General features: G+C 51.0%; 1 protein-coding gene across 1 annotated transcript in view; it reads left to right on the top strand.

Moving 5' to 3' along the window:
- The first annotated feature begins 277 nt into the window (after nucleotides 1-277).
- The window catches only part of IGF2R (insulin like growth factor 2 receptor), a 103,223-nt gene continuing 85,876 nt past the window's right edge, over nucleotides 278-17,624 (top strand). Inside the window, exon 1 of the mRNA XM_030316726.1 lies at nucleotides 278-432. Within this exon, the coding sequence (XP_030172586.1) occupies nucleotides 278-432 (155 nt within the window). The remainder of the gene's footprint in view (nucleotides 433-17,624) is intronic.

Genomic DNA, 17,624 nt, shown 5'->3' on the forward strand with positions numbered 1-17,624 from the left:
CTGAACAAGGGAGTCATGTGAGCGGGGCGGGGGAGGGGGCGGTGCCGGGCGCGGTCACGTGACGCGGTTCCGGGGCCGCCGCCGCCGCCGCCGCCGCCGAGCCCAGCCGAGCCGAGCCGTGCGCCCCTCGGGCTCCCGCTCCGCTCCCGCTCGTCTCGCGCCTCTCTCCGTCTCCACCTCAGTCTCCGCCCTGGCGGCGCGACCATGTCCCGGGCGCGGCCCCCGGCAGCCGCGCGCCGCTAGCCCCGCGCTCGCCGCGCAGCCAGGGCCGGGCGCGATGGGGGCCGCCGCCGGCCGGAGCGCCCACCTGGGGCCCGCGCCCGCCGGCTGCCCGCTGCTCTCCCTGCTCCTGCTGCAGCTGCTGCTGCTGCTGCTCGTCTTGGCCCCGGGAGCCGCGCGGGCCCAGGGCGCCGAGTTCCCCGAGCTGTGCAGGTGGGTGGCCCGCCCGGGCGCAGGCTTCGCTCGAGGTGCCCAGGGCGCGCAGCGGGGCTGGTGTGTGGGGGGGGGGGGAGGGCTGGGGCGCTCTGCGGACGGGCTGGGCTCCCCGAGTCTCCTTTAGCCCGGGTTTGGGTTCCCTCGTCCCCGAGGGAAAGTTGCCCGCATAGTGGCGAAGGATGAGAGACCGAGGGGTCGCGCGGGCGGGGGGCGCAGGGTACTCGCCGTCCTGGCACTGGCCCAGGGTGGGGGGGGGGCCGCTGTCTCGCCACTTGTGGCTGTCACTAAGTCCGGGCGGCTTTGTTTGCGAGCAGCCGGCCGCCCCGACTCAACCGGGTGACACGCTGCGGGCGCCCTCCGCCCAGCGCCTGCCCTCTCACAGCGGTGCGCCTGCGAAAGTTGGAGGACGCAGGAACTACAGCTTTGCTTTGTTCCCGCTGCACGTTTTTCTCAAAGTTCCACCAGCGGGACTTTGGAGAGGCCCCTCAGTGTGGAAGGACACCCACACGAATGGCCTTACTGGGGTGGGAGGGGTTGGTTTCATTTGCTGATTGATTTCCTGCTTGTAGGTTTTCCATGTTCTCTTTAAAGTAGCTTTTCTGCAGAAGGTGGCTTTTTTTTTTTTTTTTTGATCGAGGGAATGGAGGGTGGTCATCCTGTATTGGCTTTCAAGACTTTACCCTTCACTTCTCCGAGCCTAACTTCCTGTCTAGTTGCTCACATGATGTCATTGTCTCTAGGGTGGATTATTCTAGTGGAGTCTTTTGCTCTGGGAATCATGATTGTATAATCACTAGACCCGTCGAGGGCTGTTAGTGCCCTGTGCTGGTTAGGACAGGAGTCCTGGGGGTGGGGAGCTGCCCCTTAGGAGGATTTTCTGACCAACCTTTTCTGAGCTGTTTAGGATGACAGAAAATCCAGCTTTTATTGATTTTTTAAACTTTGGTAAAAAGGGAGCAGGATGAAGAGCTCAGAAAGACCAGCAAACAGTCAAAGAGCTCCCAGTGGCACTAGGAGTTTCCTTCTCAGAATGAGTTGAACCTGCTTTGAACTGAACTTTGAGTTTGTGGTGTGGTTTATGGGATTCTGGTTTTTCCCCTATGTCAGAGATGGTCTCATTCGCACCTCTGAGGTTAGAGCTTGTTCTAAGGAGAGTGAGGCTGAGCTCACAACAGGAATTCTGTGCAAGGGCCATGTTCTTTATTTCTCTTCCCTTTTTTTTTTGTGGGAGGGGGGTACAGTCGGATGGAGGGTTCACTGCACATTCATTTTTAGGCAGGCTGCCTCCTCACATACATATTACACCGTAATGAGCATGGTGCATGGTACACACAAAAGGGGGGCACCTTCTGCAAGGTCAGGCTACAGCTTGCGTTTAAAGAAGGTTTTGGAATAATGGCTGCTGTGAGCAGCCCTCTCCATAGGAAATTAACTCAGCTGGGCTAGTGGTATTGAAGTCTTGGACTTGTTAGCAAATTGGAATTTATCTTATTAAGAGCTAAGGTTAAAGTTGGCTTCAAGTGCAGACCCATACATAGTGGCTGAGGCAAGGGGCCCTTAGTTTCGCATTACGTTAGTCCTCACAGCCTCATCTGCGAGTGGAACATGGCCTCTGGGTCCAGTAGGCAATGGCCTTTGTATCTTTAACTTAGCAAATGCTAGAGAGTGCTCTTGGGTGATGTGCGCTGTTAGTGTGATAAATGTGCCCTCTGCAGTCTCAGAATGCCTTTAAAGTTGGCGTGTTTACTTTTTCTGCCAGAGTTCTGTAGGACAGCAAATCTCCCAGTTAATTCAGGGGTGTGCTTGCACACATTTCTTTTCCCTGTTACCGCTCTGTGGTTTTGCGTTGAGACTTCTCCAGAGCCCTGCATAATCTCAGCTTTAAACTCCATATTCTGCCAAATGAAAACGTTCCTATTTGTTCCTGTTTTAAATGAATATCTTGGCTTAAATGCTTGTTACAACTTTTGGGTGTGTGTGTGTGTGTGTGTGTGTGTGTGTGTAAAAAATCTGTGTATTTTTATGAGATAACACTGGCTAAAAGTTCCTTGACTCTAGCGTATATTTGAAGAGTACGAATGGGAGCTGATAATTTGTTTTTAATGTCTTTATTTTTGAGAGGGAGCGTGCTAGCAGGGGAGGGGCAGAGAGAGGACAGAGGATCTGAAGCGGGCTCTGTGCTGGCAGCAGAGAGCCCAACGCGGGGCTCCAATCCACAAGCTTTGAGATCATGACCTGAGCTGAAGTCGGACGCTTAACCGACTGAGCCACCCGGGTGCCCCAGAGCTGATGATTTTTTTAATCCAGTATGAAAAGTTCTGCTAAGTATCACCAAAGCAGAGTGTGTTCAACTGCCTTTTTATTCCATCTCTGGGTGTCCATTGGCTGAAATGTGAATAACCCACCCAGATCTCCAGTAGGGAGTATGAAAACTAGACCGCTCCAAGTATTACTCTTTGCGTAGCTTGGTCAAGTGATAGCAGACCCTAGGTAGACGTCCCCAGTAGACTCAAGGATTACATTCCAAGTATTTGTAAATTGCTTGTTCGCAACACAGAACACAGTTTTCCATTGGAAATTGTCTTGTTCGCGGTGGCTTGGTGCCTAGGGCAGTCCCCAGACACCCGCCATCCACGCCACAGGTGGGGAGTGCCCAGACACTGTACAGCTTTAACTAGAGCCCTGCAGTAAATTCTCATCATCTCGAAATAATAGAGTTGGATCCTGGGAAGCAACTTCTGTGAAGCCCAGCTCTCTAGAACCAGAGAAGGCACTTTTCATCTGCAGTCCCTTAGAACCAACACGAGGGAGGTCGAGTCTGCTTCAGGGCTGCCTGCAGGTCACCTGGTGAGGCCCCCGGGGTGAGGGCAGAGCTTGGGGCCAGCCGCGGCCCTGCTCTCTCCTGGGGTAAGGCGGTGGCAGGGGTCCCGTCCCTGGTGCAGTTAGTTACCGGGAGGGATGCCGGCAACACAGAGAGCTATTTCAGCAGGATCTTTAACTGCATCTGTGCACCTGGGGGACAGAACTGGTCTCTGTGAGTTGTGCACTGGAAAGCAGGGACGAAAAAGGCGATGTTCCCGAAGTGTGTCTGGCTCTACGCAGTGCTCAATGTGCTTCTCGTTAGAGCAAGTCAGTCGTGTGTTTTCTAAGACTCGAGAGCATTGCCGTGCCGGGTGAGTCCTGTGCTGTGGAAGAAGTTGGTGATTTTTAGTCACTCAGCTGTTTTTTTGGGAGGCAGTGTGCTAGCAGAAAGAAGGCATTTCCCGAGGCCGGTGTGAGTGGCTGTGGGTCTGGCCATGTACAAAGGTCCTGAGGAAGGAGGAGTGTTAATGCCGGTGAGGAATGTTTGGAGGTCAGTAGGGCTGGAACAGTGAGAACAAGGGGGGGGGGGGGAGGGCAGAAGCCAGGCCTTGCAGAGTCGCCAGAAGTCACCCAAAGTGACCAAAATGCTCTCTGCTCGTCAGTAGCTTTACTCATCGCTGTGGGATTTACACTTTGTAAAATGCCGTCTTGCATCGTAGGTAGTAGGTGAGTTTCCTGTTTGTTTAGGTGTTAACATCCTTAGTAAGTGAGGTCTTAATAGTTTGTACTAGTTATAAAATAATGCATTGGGTTGCATGATTTAAGTAAAATACTTTATAATTTATTCAGAACAAGTTTCCTCCCAGTTGTTTGGGTACAAATACTGGAAAGTTTTTATTATATCAAGAACAAGAGAATAACGAGGCCAGCCGGGAGTTGGGGTTGGTTTAGTTGCTGTCTCTAAGGAGATTTTTTTTTTCCTGCGATTTTTCTGAAGGAACAATGCTTATATGCTTAATTTGGGCCACATGTTAAACCTGGACCACATGCATTTGTGTGTGTACATTTCTTGCAACAATAAGTGTGGGGAGAAGCCCAAGATGGTTAAATTATGGGTACATTAGACCTCATGCATTGATTCTTAGAGCAGCGTCCTGACAGATCCCCAGGAAATGAATTCCTGATTGGATTTCCCACCTTTTATCAGTGTTTCATAGAAAAGTTTTAAAAGATGGGGCTGAGAAAAATGATTCAGATGTTCTCATCTGTATTTTGATCTTGGCGTGTAAAACTGTATTGAGCTGGGCAGATGATTCAGTAGGGTATCAGAACTGGGACTTTGCGGCAGAAGGTACCTCATTACTTTGCTGGTTACTTCTTTTTTTGTTTTCTTCCTTTTTGTTGTCCTAGCCACAGAGGTCTATCTCTTGGTAATGCCCCCACTGGCCAGTGATGGTGTATGCGAAGGTGGAATACCTGTGGCCCCTTTGTGCCTTCCTCATAGCTGACTCATGACCAGTGAGGGACAGAGGCCTGGACTTATGCTGATTGTGTCTCCTCATGTTTGATCCTTGCAAGGTGACGCAGGATTCAGTTATTTTCCAGTAATTTCTTAAGCAGAGGGAAAATTAGGAGGAGCCAGAGCCGGAATGGAGACACCACAAATGGCGCGGCGCATTGGAATCCTAGAAGTTTGTGCTGGCCGCGACTTCTCTCCCTAGGGAGGCAGCAACCATGCACACCCTTCTCTCCTTATTCTTGTTAATTTTAAGTAGTGTAATCTTAGTTTTGATTTTTCTCTTTGGTTTAGGAAAAAATCTAGGTGTTAACCAGTTTTTGGCTAGTATGAATACAGCTGTTGAGTATTTGCAAACGAGTCCGTGTGGACTTGTGCATTCATTTTTCTCTTGAGTAGATACACAGGCGTGGAATTGTTCAACGTATGGTGTTTCACTCTGAGAGCTGTCAAGCTGTATTCAGAAGTGAGTGTCCATTTTGCATTCCCACAAGCCATGTGTGAGAGTTCCAGTTCAGTGTCCTGGTCAACACTTGATCTTACCAGTTTTAGTTTTAGTCATTCTAGTGGGTTTGCAGTGTATCTCAGTGTGGTTTTAATTTCCGTGTCCCCGATTCATGGTGTCGGATATCTTTCCTCGTATTTATTGGAATGTCTAATGATGTTGAACATCTTCCATGTGTTTATTGACCATTTGGACGGTCTTCAGCAATGTCTCTTTATTAAAACCAGTCTTTTGTCACCACCCTCCCCCCTGACAAAGTTTTGTGTGTGTGGGTGGGTGGGGGGGCAGTGGTCATCTTAATGAGTTTTAAGAGCTCTTTATGTATTCTGAGTACAAGTCCTTAGGTATGTGTACTGTGTACTATGAATATTTTTTCCAGTCTTTGGCTTACCTTTTCATTTTCTTAATGTATACTTTGTCAACAGATATTTTTTCATTTTGATGAACTTCAATTTATCTTTTTTGTTTGCTAATTTATTTTTATTTATTTTTTAATTCTATTTTTTATTTTTTTAAATTTACATCCAAATTAGTTAGCATATAGTGCAACAATGATTTCAGGAGTAGATTCCTTAGTGCCCCTTACCCATTTAGCCCATCCCCCCTTTCACAACGCCTCCCGTAACCCTCAGTTTGTTCTCCATATTTATGAGTCTCTTCTGTTTTGTTCCCCTCCCTGTTTTTATATTATTTTTGTTTCCCTTCCCTTATGTTCATCTGTTTTGTCTCTTAAAGTCCTCATATGAGTGAAGTCATATGATATTTGTCTTTCTCTGACTGACTAATTTCACTTAGCATAATACCCTCCAGTTCCATCCATGTAGTTGCAAATGGCAAGATTTCATTCTTTTTGATTGCTGAGTAATACTCCATTGTGTGTGTGGTGTGTGTGTGTGTATGTGTGTGTGGTGTGTGTGTGTGTGTGTATATCCATTCATCCATCGATGGACCTTTGTGCTCTTTCCGTACTTTGGCTATTGTTGATAGTGCTGCTATAAGCATGGGGGTGCATGTGCCCCTTCGAAACAGCACACCTGTATCCCTTGGATAAATGCCTAGTAGTGCAATTGCTGGGTCATAGGGTAGTTCTGTTTTTAGTTTTTCGAGTCACCTCCAGACTCGTTTCCAGAGCGGCTGCACCAGCTTGCATTCCCATTATCTTTTTTTTTTTTTTTTTAATGGTTTGTGTTTTTTGTTTTTTGTTTTTTTTTGCAGCTTAAGAAATCTTTACTTGCCCTAAAGTTTCGCAACCTTAACTGTATTGACGTTTAGGCTGGGTAATTTTCTGTCATGGGGGCTCTTGTACATTATAGGATGTTACATAGCATCCCTGACCTCTACTCGCTAGATGCCAGGAGGGACCCCTCTCCCTCCCCCGCCCTCCCAGTTATGACAGACAACATGTCTTCAGACATTTTAAATGGCTGCTGGTGGCCAAATTACTTCCAGTTGAGGACCATTGGTCTACCCAAAGGTCAAACAGATTTTCTCTTATGGTTGTCTGGAAGTTTTATAGTTTTAACTTCTATGTTTAGCCCTAGGATCAGTTTTTTTTTGGGGGGGGGTTAATTTTTATGTATGATGTGAGGAGAAGGTGAACGTTTATTTCTTCCATGAATACATCTAGTTCTGTTTGCTAGTATTTTATATAGGATGCTTATAGCTGTGTTTTAGTGAGATTGGACTGTAATTTTCTTTGCCATGCTGTTCTTGGCTGAGTTTAGCATCGAGAGCATGTTTGCTTTGTGGAAAGAGCTAGGAAGCTTTTAGTATTTTATATGTTGTGGAGCAGTTTTGTGTAAGATGGGCATGTTCTCTTAAATTTTGGTAGAACTCACCAGTAAAGCTCTCTGGGTCTGGTGTCTTTGAGGAGGTAGAGTACAGTGGGGGAGGAGTTTTGATTATGGTTTCAGTTTTATCCTCTTTATTTAGCTAGTTAGATTTGCAACTTTTTCTTGAGCCAGTTGACCGAAACTCCATATTTTCTAGGAAGTTGTCATGTTAATTTCACATTCGTATATAAAAACGTAGCATGCTACCTCCTAGTTTTGACAATAACCCTTTGTATCTCTAGGTAAGTTAAAAAATATTCTGATTTTAATTGTGCACTTTTTTCTTCATACTTACTAAAGATTTGTTTACCCTTTTCAGTCTTTAAAAGAACTACCGTTTTACATTCACCGTCTCTCTCACCATTTATTTTCAATTTTATTAATTTCTGCTCTCTATTGGTAATTTCATTGAAAAGCTTAGATCTTTTATTTTAAATCATTTTATGTAACATGAGATGAATTTAAAGCTATATGTTTCTTTGTTCTGAGGACTGTACCACTCAGAGGTTTGTTACATAGTTTTTTTTATCCTTAAATTTTAAATATTTTCTTTCAGGACGCAAAAGTTTAACTATTTCAACTTCCTGGACCCACTAATTTTTTAGAATCTTTTTTCCCCTAGGTAAATGGCTCCCTCCCCCTTCCCGCCCTGCCTCCCCCTTCCCGCCCTGCCTCCCCCTTCCCCTCCCTGTCCCCCCCTCCCTTCCCGTCCCCCCCTCCCTTCCCCACTGTGGCTAGTAAACGTGGTGGAATTTAGTGACATTTCCCCTGTGGCCTAGCACCTAGTCAAGTTGGGAGTGTTTTGTGTGTTTGGAACAACTCTTCTCCCTTTGGGTCAAAGTTTCTTTTATTGTGCTGTTCAGCTTTTCTTTCTTGTAACTTACTCTTTGTCTTGCTCCACTGGTCTTTTATACTTTGTATCTGGCTACTGCTATGAACAGAGTTCCAGAAGAATGTCTTGCTTCCTGTCTCCCAGTTTAGCCAATCTGTTGCTCATAGGTTCTTAAACTTTTTAATTTTTTAATTCTTCATTTTAACAAGGTCTCCAGTTGATATGTATCCAGAGCTGCTTGTGACCCCATCTGTCTTCACGGCCGTGCAGCTTTCATCATTTCTGGGAAGATGGGTTGGAAAGTTCTGTTCTCCTTGCTCTGTCACTTCTCCTTCCTTGGGCCCTGGGTCTTCTGCTGGAGTTTGCCCTCTCGTTTTCATGGCGGTGCCCTTCTGATGACTGGTGATTCTTGACTGTGGTCTTTGCAGTACGTCTCCTTTGGGACATTTGTTGCTTGTCCTAGTGCAGCTGTGCAGGGTAGGGCTGGCAGCAGTTGTTGGATCTTGGCTCTGAGTGGTTTGGGGGAGCTTGGGGGATGGGCAGGGCGGGCCTCTGGCTGCTGTATCTCCCTGTCTGCTCTTCAAATCTCGGGAATTTCTGCCTTCCCAGGTATCCCCCCCCCCCCCCCCCCCCCCCCCCCCCCCCCCCAGCCTGAGCCTGCCAGGAGATAGCTGATAAACCCTGTGTTCACTGCAGTTGGCCAAGTGCAGTGTGTTCTCCTAGGAGCTGGATTACGGAGTTGGCTGTGGCAGATCTCTTTTCTCTGGTTCTCAGTTTCCTTTGCAAGAGAGGGCCTTTCGTTCTGGAAGTGGCCATCCTGGTTTGGAAATTGGACTCCTCTCTTTACTAGTTATAAGGTCTCAGGCCAGTCACTGATCCTTACAGACCTTGATTTCCTTTTGTGCCAAATCAGGGTGCTGGACAAGTTTTCAGGGCTGGTTTGAGAATTAGAGAATTTCAGTGCCTGCCCCCTCCTCAGTGTTCAGAAACGGTGGCGGTGGTGATTACGTTTTGTCTGTTTAACGTTGCATTGTCTCCATGATGTTTTTAGCCTCTTACTCTGCACCCCCCTCACCCCCCCACCCGCCCCGGGTTCTCCGTTAGTGCTGTGGGGTTTCCGCCTCAACCAGAGAGCATCTCTTCTGTAGCCGATTTCTACAGTGGCGCTCCACTGAAGAGTCCTTTTGAGAAAGAAATGTTTCCATCCTTTGAAGAAGTTGAAAAATCATCAGACTGTGTGATTCTCGGGGTCCATTTTGCATCCAGAATTCTGTGGTTGTGAAGTATGCATCCTTCAGGATTCCTTCAGTTGTGAGTTGGGGAAAAGCCCAACTCAGATTCCCTCGGACAAGGAGAAGCTTGATGATAGGAGGTGTGGGCTTTGGGCCGATGCAGATGCCATATGGCCTGTGGGCCCGGGTCCTCCCCTGCCGTTTCCTTGGCTGGTCTGCCTTCCCCGGGGGCGGCCGCAGCCGTGCAGAACCGGCCTCCCCGGCCATCTCCTGGAGGGGTGAGAGGCCCAGCTGACTCCCGCCCGCCCGGGGCGGGGGGGGGGGGGGGTGTCAGCGGTCAGGAGCGGCTGGTCCTCACCCCTCCCCCGGCTCCCCCTGCAGGGGGAGTGGGCCCTGGGTCCCAGGCTGTGTGCTGTAGGTGGGGGCGGGGAGCCAGACGGTGGGCCAGGGTGGGGGAGGTGAGAGCACTTCCTGAAGTCCACTGTGCTGTACAGCTGGAAGAACGGCTGCTGCTGGCTGGGTCCTTGAGGTGCCCCGAGCCGTGTGCCATCTGCCTATTTTCGTCCTTGTGTTAGCGGGTGCGGGGGGCCACGGTGGCGGAAATGCCAGTCGCTCTCCTTCCTGCGAGCACAGAACCTGCCCTTCAGATCAGCCAGAGATCTTTGGTGGGATTTGCCTGTTCACTTTTGTGTGCTTTTAGATCCCCTGGGGCAGCTGTGCCCTCGAGTAGACAGAGGGAGGGAGGGCGGCCTGCTTGGGCGGAGGGAGCAGATTCTTCTGAGTATTTCGGCTCACGGCGAGCGAGGGGACCTGTGGAAATTAGAGAGGCTGTGACCGTATCAACCTTAGTTTTGGTGCAGGGTATGGACGGAGAGATTACGAAATGTGGGAGCGGTGACAAGTGGCCTTTGAGATGTGGTTGCCGGCGGGCGGCCTGGGAGGAAGGTTGAGGAGGTGTCTTTTCAATCGGAGCCTTCGTGCTTGGGTGCCGTAAATACTCTCCACACACACGTGCGTGTGTGGTACTAACCTGTGCGTGTGGAGAGCCCACTGAGGCGTAGACGGGCCCGGCGGATTTGGACCGGGTGTAAATTTCATTTGTTGGCGTCAGACGTCAGCTTCGCTCTGAAACCAGCTCCGCCTTGTACACCGATGCCTTGTCCTGGAAACAGTCTGCCCCCCAAGACTTCCTGCTCTTCGCCCCCTGTCTGAAAACAGAAAACCAAACCACCAGAATGGAAGTCCTGAAGAAGTGAGTTCCTACAAGTGACAAGGGTGCGTCTCCACTGAGTCACCCTCGCGGTTCCTCTGACCCTCCTCCACCTGCCGCCTGCCCTGCCGCAGATGTTTACTCACCGCAGGCACAGTGGGAAGCCAGCGTGGCTTCTCTTTTCTGTCTTCTAGAGTTGGCCCTTTGGTTGTCACTTTGGTTGACACTGGGGGAGGGACGAGCCGCGGGTGGGGCCGTTTCCAAGAGGCTGTGCAAGCGGAGAGCACGGAGGAAGTGCCTTGAGCGGGGGACCCTGTGTCGGGTGCTCTGGAGGGGAGCACGGGTGACGTGGCTAGGGCGTGGCAGAGGGGCCGTTGGGGCCGGAGCAGCATGAGTGCCGGAGGGAGCAGGAGAGGACTGGAAGGAAGAAGTAGCTGGGGACCGGGTCCCATAGGCCCTTGTAGTGAGGGATGGGGGGCGGGGGGGGGGCCCTGGGAGGATTTTGAGCCCGGGAGTGATGTAGGGGATGGCCAAAAGGGGGAAGCCGGGATTTTTGATAGACCAGGTTAGAAGTTATAGCAGGTCGGATGGGGGTTGTAGCAAAGGGTGTAGTGAGAAGTGGTGGGAGTTGGATATTTTGAAGGTGGGGCTGATGATGGCTTCCGGATGCGAGGAGAGAGAGAGAGAGGTTCGGTCTGTGCAGTTGGAAGTTGTGTTGCGGTGGAGTTGTGTTGCGGGGAAGACGGGGTGTTCGGCTTGGCCGTGTCGCTGTGGCGATGCCCCCTGGCATCCAGGGTGGAGCTCAAGTGGACCCCCGAGCTGTGCCTTCGGGGTGAGGGCAGTCCCTCGGGCTGGGGCTGTCTGTTTGGGGGCCACTGCGTATCAGGAGCACTGTATCGGGAGCACTGGAGTGAGTACTTAGGCAGTGGTGGAGGCAGAGTCTGAGATACAGATGCTGGGGGACCTGCTGGGGAGGCTGACGAAGAGATGCCAGGGGCCTGGGACAGGAACCAAGAGAGCGCGATGTCCCGGAAGGCCAGGGAAGACCGGGCTGGAGGAAGGAAGTGGTCAGGCGTGTCAGGTGGGAGCACCGACTACCACAAAGGCGGAAATGTGACCGTTGGCTTTGGCAGCACAGAGAGAGGTCTTTGGTGGTGACGATGGAGGTGTTGGTGAAAGCCCGGTTGGCTTTGAGGGAATGTGAGAGCACAGGACACGGGGACAGTAGGTCTGGAGTTTGCTGTAAAGGGATCAGAGCAGTGGCTGGTGGCTGCTCTGGCTTGTGGGATCAAGGGAGAGTGTCGTAAAAAGTGGGGTGTAAAAAGTGGTGCCTGGGTGGCTCAGTCGGTCAAGTGTCTGACTTCTGCTCAGGTCATGATGTCACGGTGTGTGGGTTTGAGCCCCGCATCGGGCTCCCTGCTGTCAGCTCAGAGCCTGGAGCCTGCTTCGGATTCCGTGTCTTTCTCTCTCTCTGCCCCTCCCTGACTCATGCTCTGTCTCTCAAAAATAAATAAACATAAAAATTTTTTTTAAAAAAGTGGGGTGTAGCACAGTAGGTTTGTACGCTGAAGGGAGTGGTCCAGCACGGAGAGGAAGGTTGGTGACCCAGGGTGAAGGGAGAGAAGGAAGGAGAAGACAGAGGAAGCAAAACTCGGGGTGCTGTCCCCAAGTAGGGGACGAGTCTGGTGGCCGGGGTGCCGTGAAGCATGGGCCTTAGTGAGGTGAGGGAAGGCACAATGTGTGAGGACCGTGCAGGTAAGCCATCAAGGTAGACTTGATGGAAACATGGGAGTTTCTATCTTAACTTCCACAGCGAACTAAGAAGCACGATCTCTGCTGAGGGTAGCAGTTAAGCAAACAGCGGCCTTTTCTCTTCAGGTCACATTTACGTTGGTGACGCTTTTACTGTGGCCCTGTGGCGGAGGTGGCCTGTGCTCCGAGGCCGGACAGGCCTCTTTGGAGGGCTGGCTCAGCCACTTCCTGAGCTGGTGACAGGAGGCAAGGTCATGGACCTCAAAGGGCCATCATGCTCTGTCTGCAGGGGGCACAGCACGGACAGGGGGCCTGGACGGATTGGGTGAAGTTGAGTGATGGTGTTTGCAGACCGGTCAGCAGAAGTGTGGGCCACAGACTTGCCCTTGTTCTTCTAAGAGCTCGTAAGGCCGAGATGAGCTAGCGTTGACCTACTTAAGTGATCTCACGGAGGCGATGCCCACCCCGGCACTGACTGAGCACCCTGTGTGTGTGTGGTTCCTTTTCCCGGTCGGGTGTTAGGTCCTGCTGAGCTGTGTGTGCCAGTCTGACGTTGGAGCCCGGCATCTTCAAAGCAGAGCCTTTTCTCCCGTGTGAACCTCACCGGCCTAGTGAAGAATGAGCGCCCGACAGTGGCCTCACTGCCGTCCCGCAGCTGAGTTGACTGCCCGGCACCCAGGAGGGCAGACCGTCCCTGTGGTTGGGGCTCGGAAGGAATGGCACGGGGTCTGGGAGGGTTTTCTGGGACACCGGTGACAGCTTACCAGGGGGCGGAACATTCGGGTTTGAATTCTATGCCATGCGCTCGCTGGTGGGTTGACTTTAAAAGCAGTCAGATTCAGATATCTGTATAATGAGGGAGGTTTAGCCCATAATCCAAGCCTCCTTTATGCACAGGAGCAACAAAGTATTCGAGCGTCCAGGTGATTACTCTGATTTTTAAAGAAGTCCTCACAGAGCAGGGTTGAGGGTTGAAATACAGGCCCGCGTCCTGCTACCATATGGAGTGGACCTGAGCAAAAAGGCCACAGGCGCAGCAGAGGAAAGACCGGCCGTCCTTTCTGGTAGCTTCGTGTTGCGAAGGGGCCCCTGCCGGTTTATTGAGAATCCCACACCTTGCACTGCCCGGGAACCTCCTTAGGAAGACTGTGTCCCGTCCTGTCCTTTGCCCCTGCTGCTCTGCCAGAGTTTCAGATGCATCAGGCTTCTGTTCTGGTGGCAGCTGGTGGCTCCGTGGCCTTAGCGTGAGTAGGCCCAAAGTGGCTGTCCTGTCCTGAGAGATCCTGGGAGGCAGCAGAGGGGTGTGTGTGTGTGTGTGTGTGTGTGTGCGCGCGCGCGCGCGCCTTAAGGCCCCCACCCCCACCCCCCAGTCTCTGTCTTCAGCTCTGCCAGCCCTGTGGAGATGGCCCAAGACCAGGGCCTGCCCCTCTCACTTCCTGGCCAGTGTTACGTGACATTCCTTTAGGAGGGCTCCAAGCCAAAGTACCTTTTTTTGTAAACTCCATTTTTAAAGCTGCCCGAAGCCGCCTATTGACCAGATGAAAGCCTTAAATCTTAGTCTCTCAAAAGTTGTACGTTCCTAGTCATGATTTTCCTCACGGTGACGTTGTGTGGCAGCTGAGTTTTGCAGATGAGGAAGTTGGGGCTTCAGAGATCAAGCATGTCCCACACAGCTGGGCAGGGTGGGGCGGGAGTCGGAGCCAGGTCTGTGGGCTCTCTCCACTCGCCCTGGCACCTTTCCAAGTGCAGCTCACCTCCCTCCCTATTTCACATGACCTCTGTTAGTCACTCGTGGCGCTGTTTTAAAGCTCTGCCCCCCCCCACCCCCCCAGCCCATCCCGTGGCGCCTTAGGCTCTGGTGCCGTCTCAGAGCCTTGCTTCCAGCCGGGTGCCTCTCTAGCCAGCTGGCTTCTCGCTCCCAGACCCTGCGGAACTACCTGGGAAAACCAAAAGCTGACGTCTGGCACTTTCTTGCCCTTTTTTTTTTTTTTGGTGCAGGCCTCATATCTTTATCCACAGCTTTGTGGGTTTGTTAGAATAGGAAGTGAAGTACTTCCTATATAAGCTTTTGCCATGCTGTGTCAAACTCATGTGTCCCCTGGCCTTCAGACCGGGGTGCAGATTTATCGTGCCAAATCAGATTCTTCTCCCTTGGTGTCAGCCGCGGAGAGCTGTCGACAACAGTGGTTACAGCAAGCTCTTGTCCTTCTCCTGCAAATGTCCATTTTGGAAACCCTGCCTCTTTCCGCGCCCTCCTTTTCCCCTGCATCCTCCCCTCCCCCTTCTTAAATTTAGGAGACCGTTCCAGATTTTTGAAGGTTAGCGAGCTGGATATACGAGCTGAGAAACTATCTGGTAATGATAAGGGGCAGAAGTGAGCCAAACGATTTCCGGAATATTCTGCAAGAGGACTTGGATGCAGGCCAAAAGTAGGAAAATCTTTTTTTGATGTTCAGGTTGGAAAGACTTTCCCCCTCGTCCCCCAAATTTTAGATCTGCTGCTCACTCTAGATTCAGAGAAACATTCCTCAAGCCAGTTATCGTGTGCTGTGAATTTAGAACGTATATTACTGAGCTTTGTTGTTCTTTTTAAAAAAAGAAACCAAATTGTAGATTTGCACATGCTTATTAATTTTATTACTGATTCCATCATACCTGCATACTGCTTTTTATACCAATAATTAATTGTAGGCCAGTAGTAAAAAGTTTAATGGCTACATGACCATTACCATAACCCTGACTCATAGAGCGTGAGGGAACGAAGGTATATTTCAGGAGTGTGGCTGTGTGGCACTACGTGTGAAGAGTTGGTGAGGGTTCATGGACCTTTTTGTGTTGGAGGGAAGGAACTCAGTTTCCTGAGATTTTTTTGTTTTCTTTAAGACGTTGGGCATAGCCTACATTTTATTTATTAAAAAATTTTTTTAATGTTTGTTTATTTTTGAAAGAGAGGGAGACAGAGTGTGAACAGGGGAGGGGCAGAGAGAGAGGAAGACACGGAATCCGAAACAGGCTCCAGGCTCTGAGCTGTCAGCACAGAGCCCGACGCGGGGCTCGAACTCACGGACCGTGAGAGATTATGACCCGAGCCAAATTCGGACAGTGTACCGATTGAGCCACCCAGGCGCCACATATCCTACATTTCGTAACTGAATTTTATGTACTTGATTTTAAAATGTTAGTTGTTTTATTTTTTTTAAAAATTTTTTTTCAACGTTTATTTATTTTTGGGACAGAGAGAGACAGAGCATGAACGGGGGAGGCGCAGAGAAAGAGGGAGACACAGAATCGGAAACAGGCTCCAGGCTCCGAGCCATCAGCCCAGAGCCCGACGCGGGGCTCGAACTCACGGACCGCGAGATCGTGACCTGGCTGAAGTCGGACGCTTAACCGACTGTGCCACCCAGGCGCCCCAAAATGTTAGTTGTTTTAACGTAAGGACCCCAAATTCCGTTTTGCAAGATACCACGGTTTTGCAGGTATTCAGAGATGACAGATGTGAAAACTTACTTGTCCCAGTAAGATGCCAAGTTCAAATAGTTTAAGCCTACTGCCCAGGTGTACCCCTGTGGCTTTTCCTTTTGAATTTTCTTTCTTCTGGACAGACCTCAGTCAGTGGAGATGCTTCTGCGTTTCTTCATGAAGCTTTCTGGGCTCCAGGCGATTGTGTTTGGCCAGCTGGATTTGCTTCTTCGTCGCTGCCCCTAGATTGGTTTATTCTTGACCAGGACGGGCCCTGCGTGTGGCATTTGCTGGAGCGTTATTGGGAAAGTGGAAATGCCTTCCTGCTTCTGGCTTGGTTGACAGTATGCTACTTGTGTGCCTCCTTCTCACTGGTAATCTGCCAACGCCTTTCAGGATATTATGAAATTCAAACCAAATGAGATTAAAATGGAGCCTCTGTCCACCGAACAGACACATGGCCTGACTGTGGTCGTCCAGGACACTTTGAGCAGGGGCGGTGGGATTGCAGTCAGGGGCAGCAGTTTTGAGCTTTCTTTAGGGGAAGGGCTCGGCCTGTGTGCTCGGTTTTTATGGTGAAATTGTCCATGTTCGCGGCACATTTCAGGAGCAGGATCCACTTTAAAATCAGAGCTGTCCGAAGTCATTTGCCTTGTGTGTGCCTTCTGCCCCCTCCGCCATTCCCTGCTGGATACGAAGGAGTGATTGTAGGATATTTCCGAGTTCCTGGTGACACCGTGAGACTCTTGGTTGGGGTTTCAAAGGGCAGCTCTCCGCTGAGCCAAGTACATGTTTTAAAGGAGAGTGAGGGGCGCCTGGGTGGCGCAGTCGGTTAGGCGTCCGACTTCAGCCAGGTCACGATCTCGCGGTCCGTGAGTTCGAGCCCCGCGTCGGGCTCTGGGCTGATGGCTCGGAGCCTGGAGCCTGTTTCCGATTCTGTGTCTCCCTCTCTCTCTGCCCCTCCCCCGTTCATGCTCTGTCTCTCTCTGTCCCAAAAATAAATAAACGTTGAAAAAAAAAAAATTTAAAGGAGAGTGAGTGTGACATGCGTCTCCTTCTCAGTGGCGTCCTCACCCAGCTTGGATACGCAGGGGGGCGAGGGCAGCTGTGCTAGGTAGGGGGCTCAGGGATCGATGCTCTTTCTTCAGGAACCACCGGGTGAGTGAGGAAAGAGGTTGCAGAAGGCACCTTTGGGGTTCTGCAGTTCAGACTGTGCAGAAGAGCAGCGGAAGCGGACGGGGGTCGAGAGCAGAAGTGCAAACCCTGGGGGGAGCTCGAGTTCGGCAAGTGCACGGTCTGTGGGCCACTGTGGCTGGGGCAGCCTGGGTCTTCCACGGGCTCACTGTGGCTTCGCTCAGTCTGGGAGCCCACGCAGTACGGACGGAATGTGTCGTTTTGGAGGCATTTATTGCGACAGGACTTCAACTAAAGTTTTGTGGAATATTTTGTCAGTTTCAGTGTTGTAATTGAAACTATTTTCTGCAAAGTTAAAAACGCTTTTGAAAATTGAAACGAAATGAAGCAGTTCGCTGGAGTGGTTAAGCACTTGCCCTCGGAGCTCAGGTAGACCAGGCACATTTCATGGCTCTGTGGCTTTGGGCAGGGGACTTGGTCTTGCGAGCCTTGGGATCTTTGGCTCCCAGGCCAGGGTGCTCGGGACCGTGGGAGGACGGTGGCTTTGCTGGGAGAGGCGTGCAGAGCCACCGCCCTGGTCCCCCACGGCTTTGTTCCCGGCGGCCCTGGGCCTGCTCGTCATCGTTCTGGGAGGGGAGGCCATGACCACCCTGAGGAGCCATGCGGCTGGGGACACCTACGAAGAGCCATCGTTGCATGGTGGGCACTGCCAGTCGTGCTGGCGTCACAGCTGTGGATCGAGAGGACTTGCTGTGCCTACGTGCGTATCTAGAGTCGTTAGGTTTGCATGGAAATGAATTTGGATTTTTGGAGAGTGGGAGGGGGACGTCGGCTGACTACGTTTCACGCTCTGGGAAGTGAGGTAGAACGGCAAGGGTCTTGCTTTTGCTAACTTTTCAAAGCCAAGGTTCT

This window comes from Lynx canadensis, chromosome B2 (genome assembly GCF_007474595.2).
Source record: "Lynx canadensis isolate LIC74 chromosome B2, mLynCan4.pri.v2, whole genome shotgun sequence".
In the NCBI taxonomy this organism is placed as follows: Eukaryota; Metazoa; Chordata; class Mammalia; order Carnivora; family Felidae; genus Lynx; species Lynx canadensis.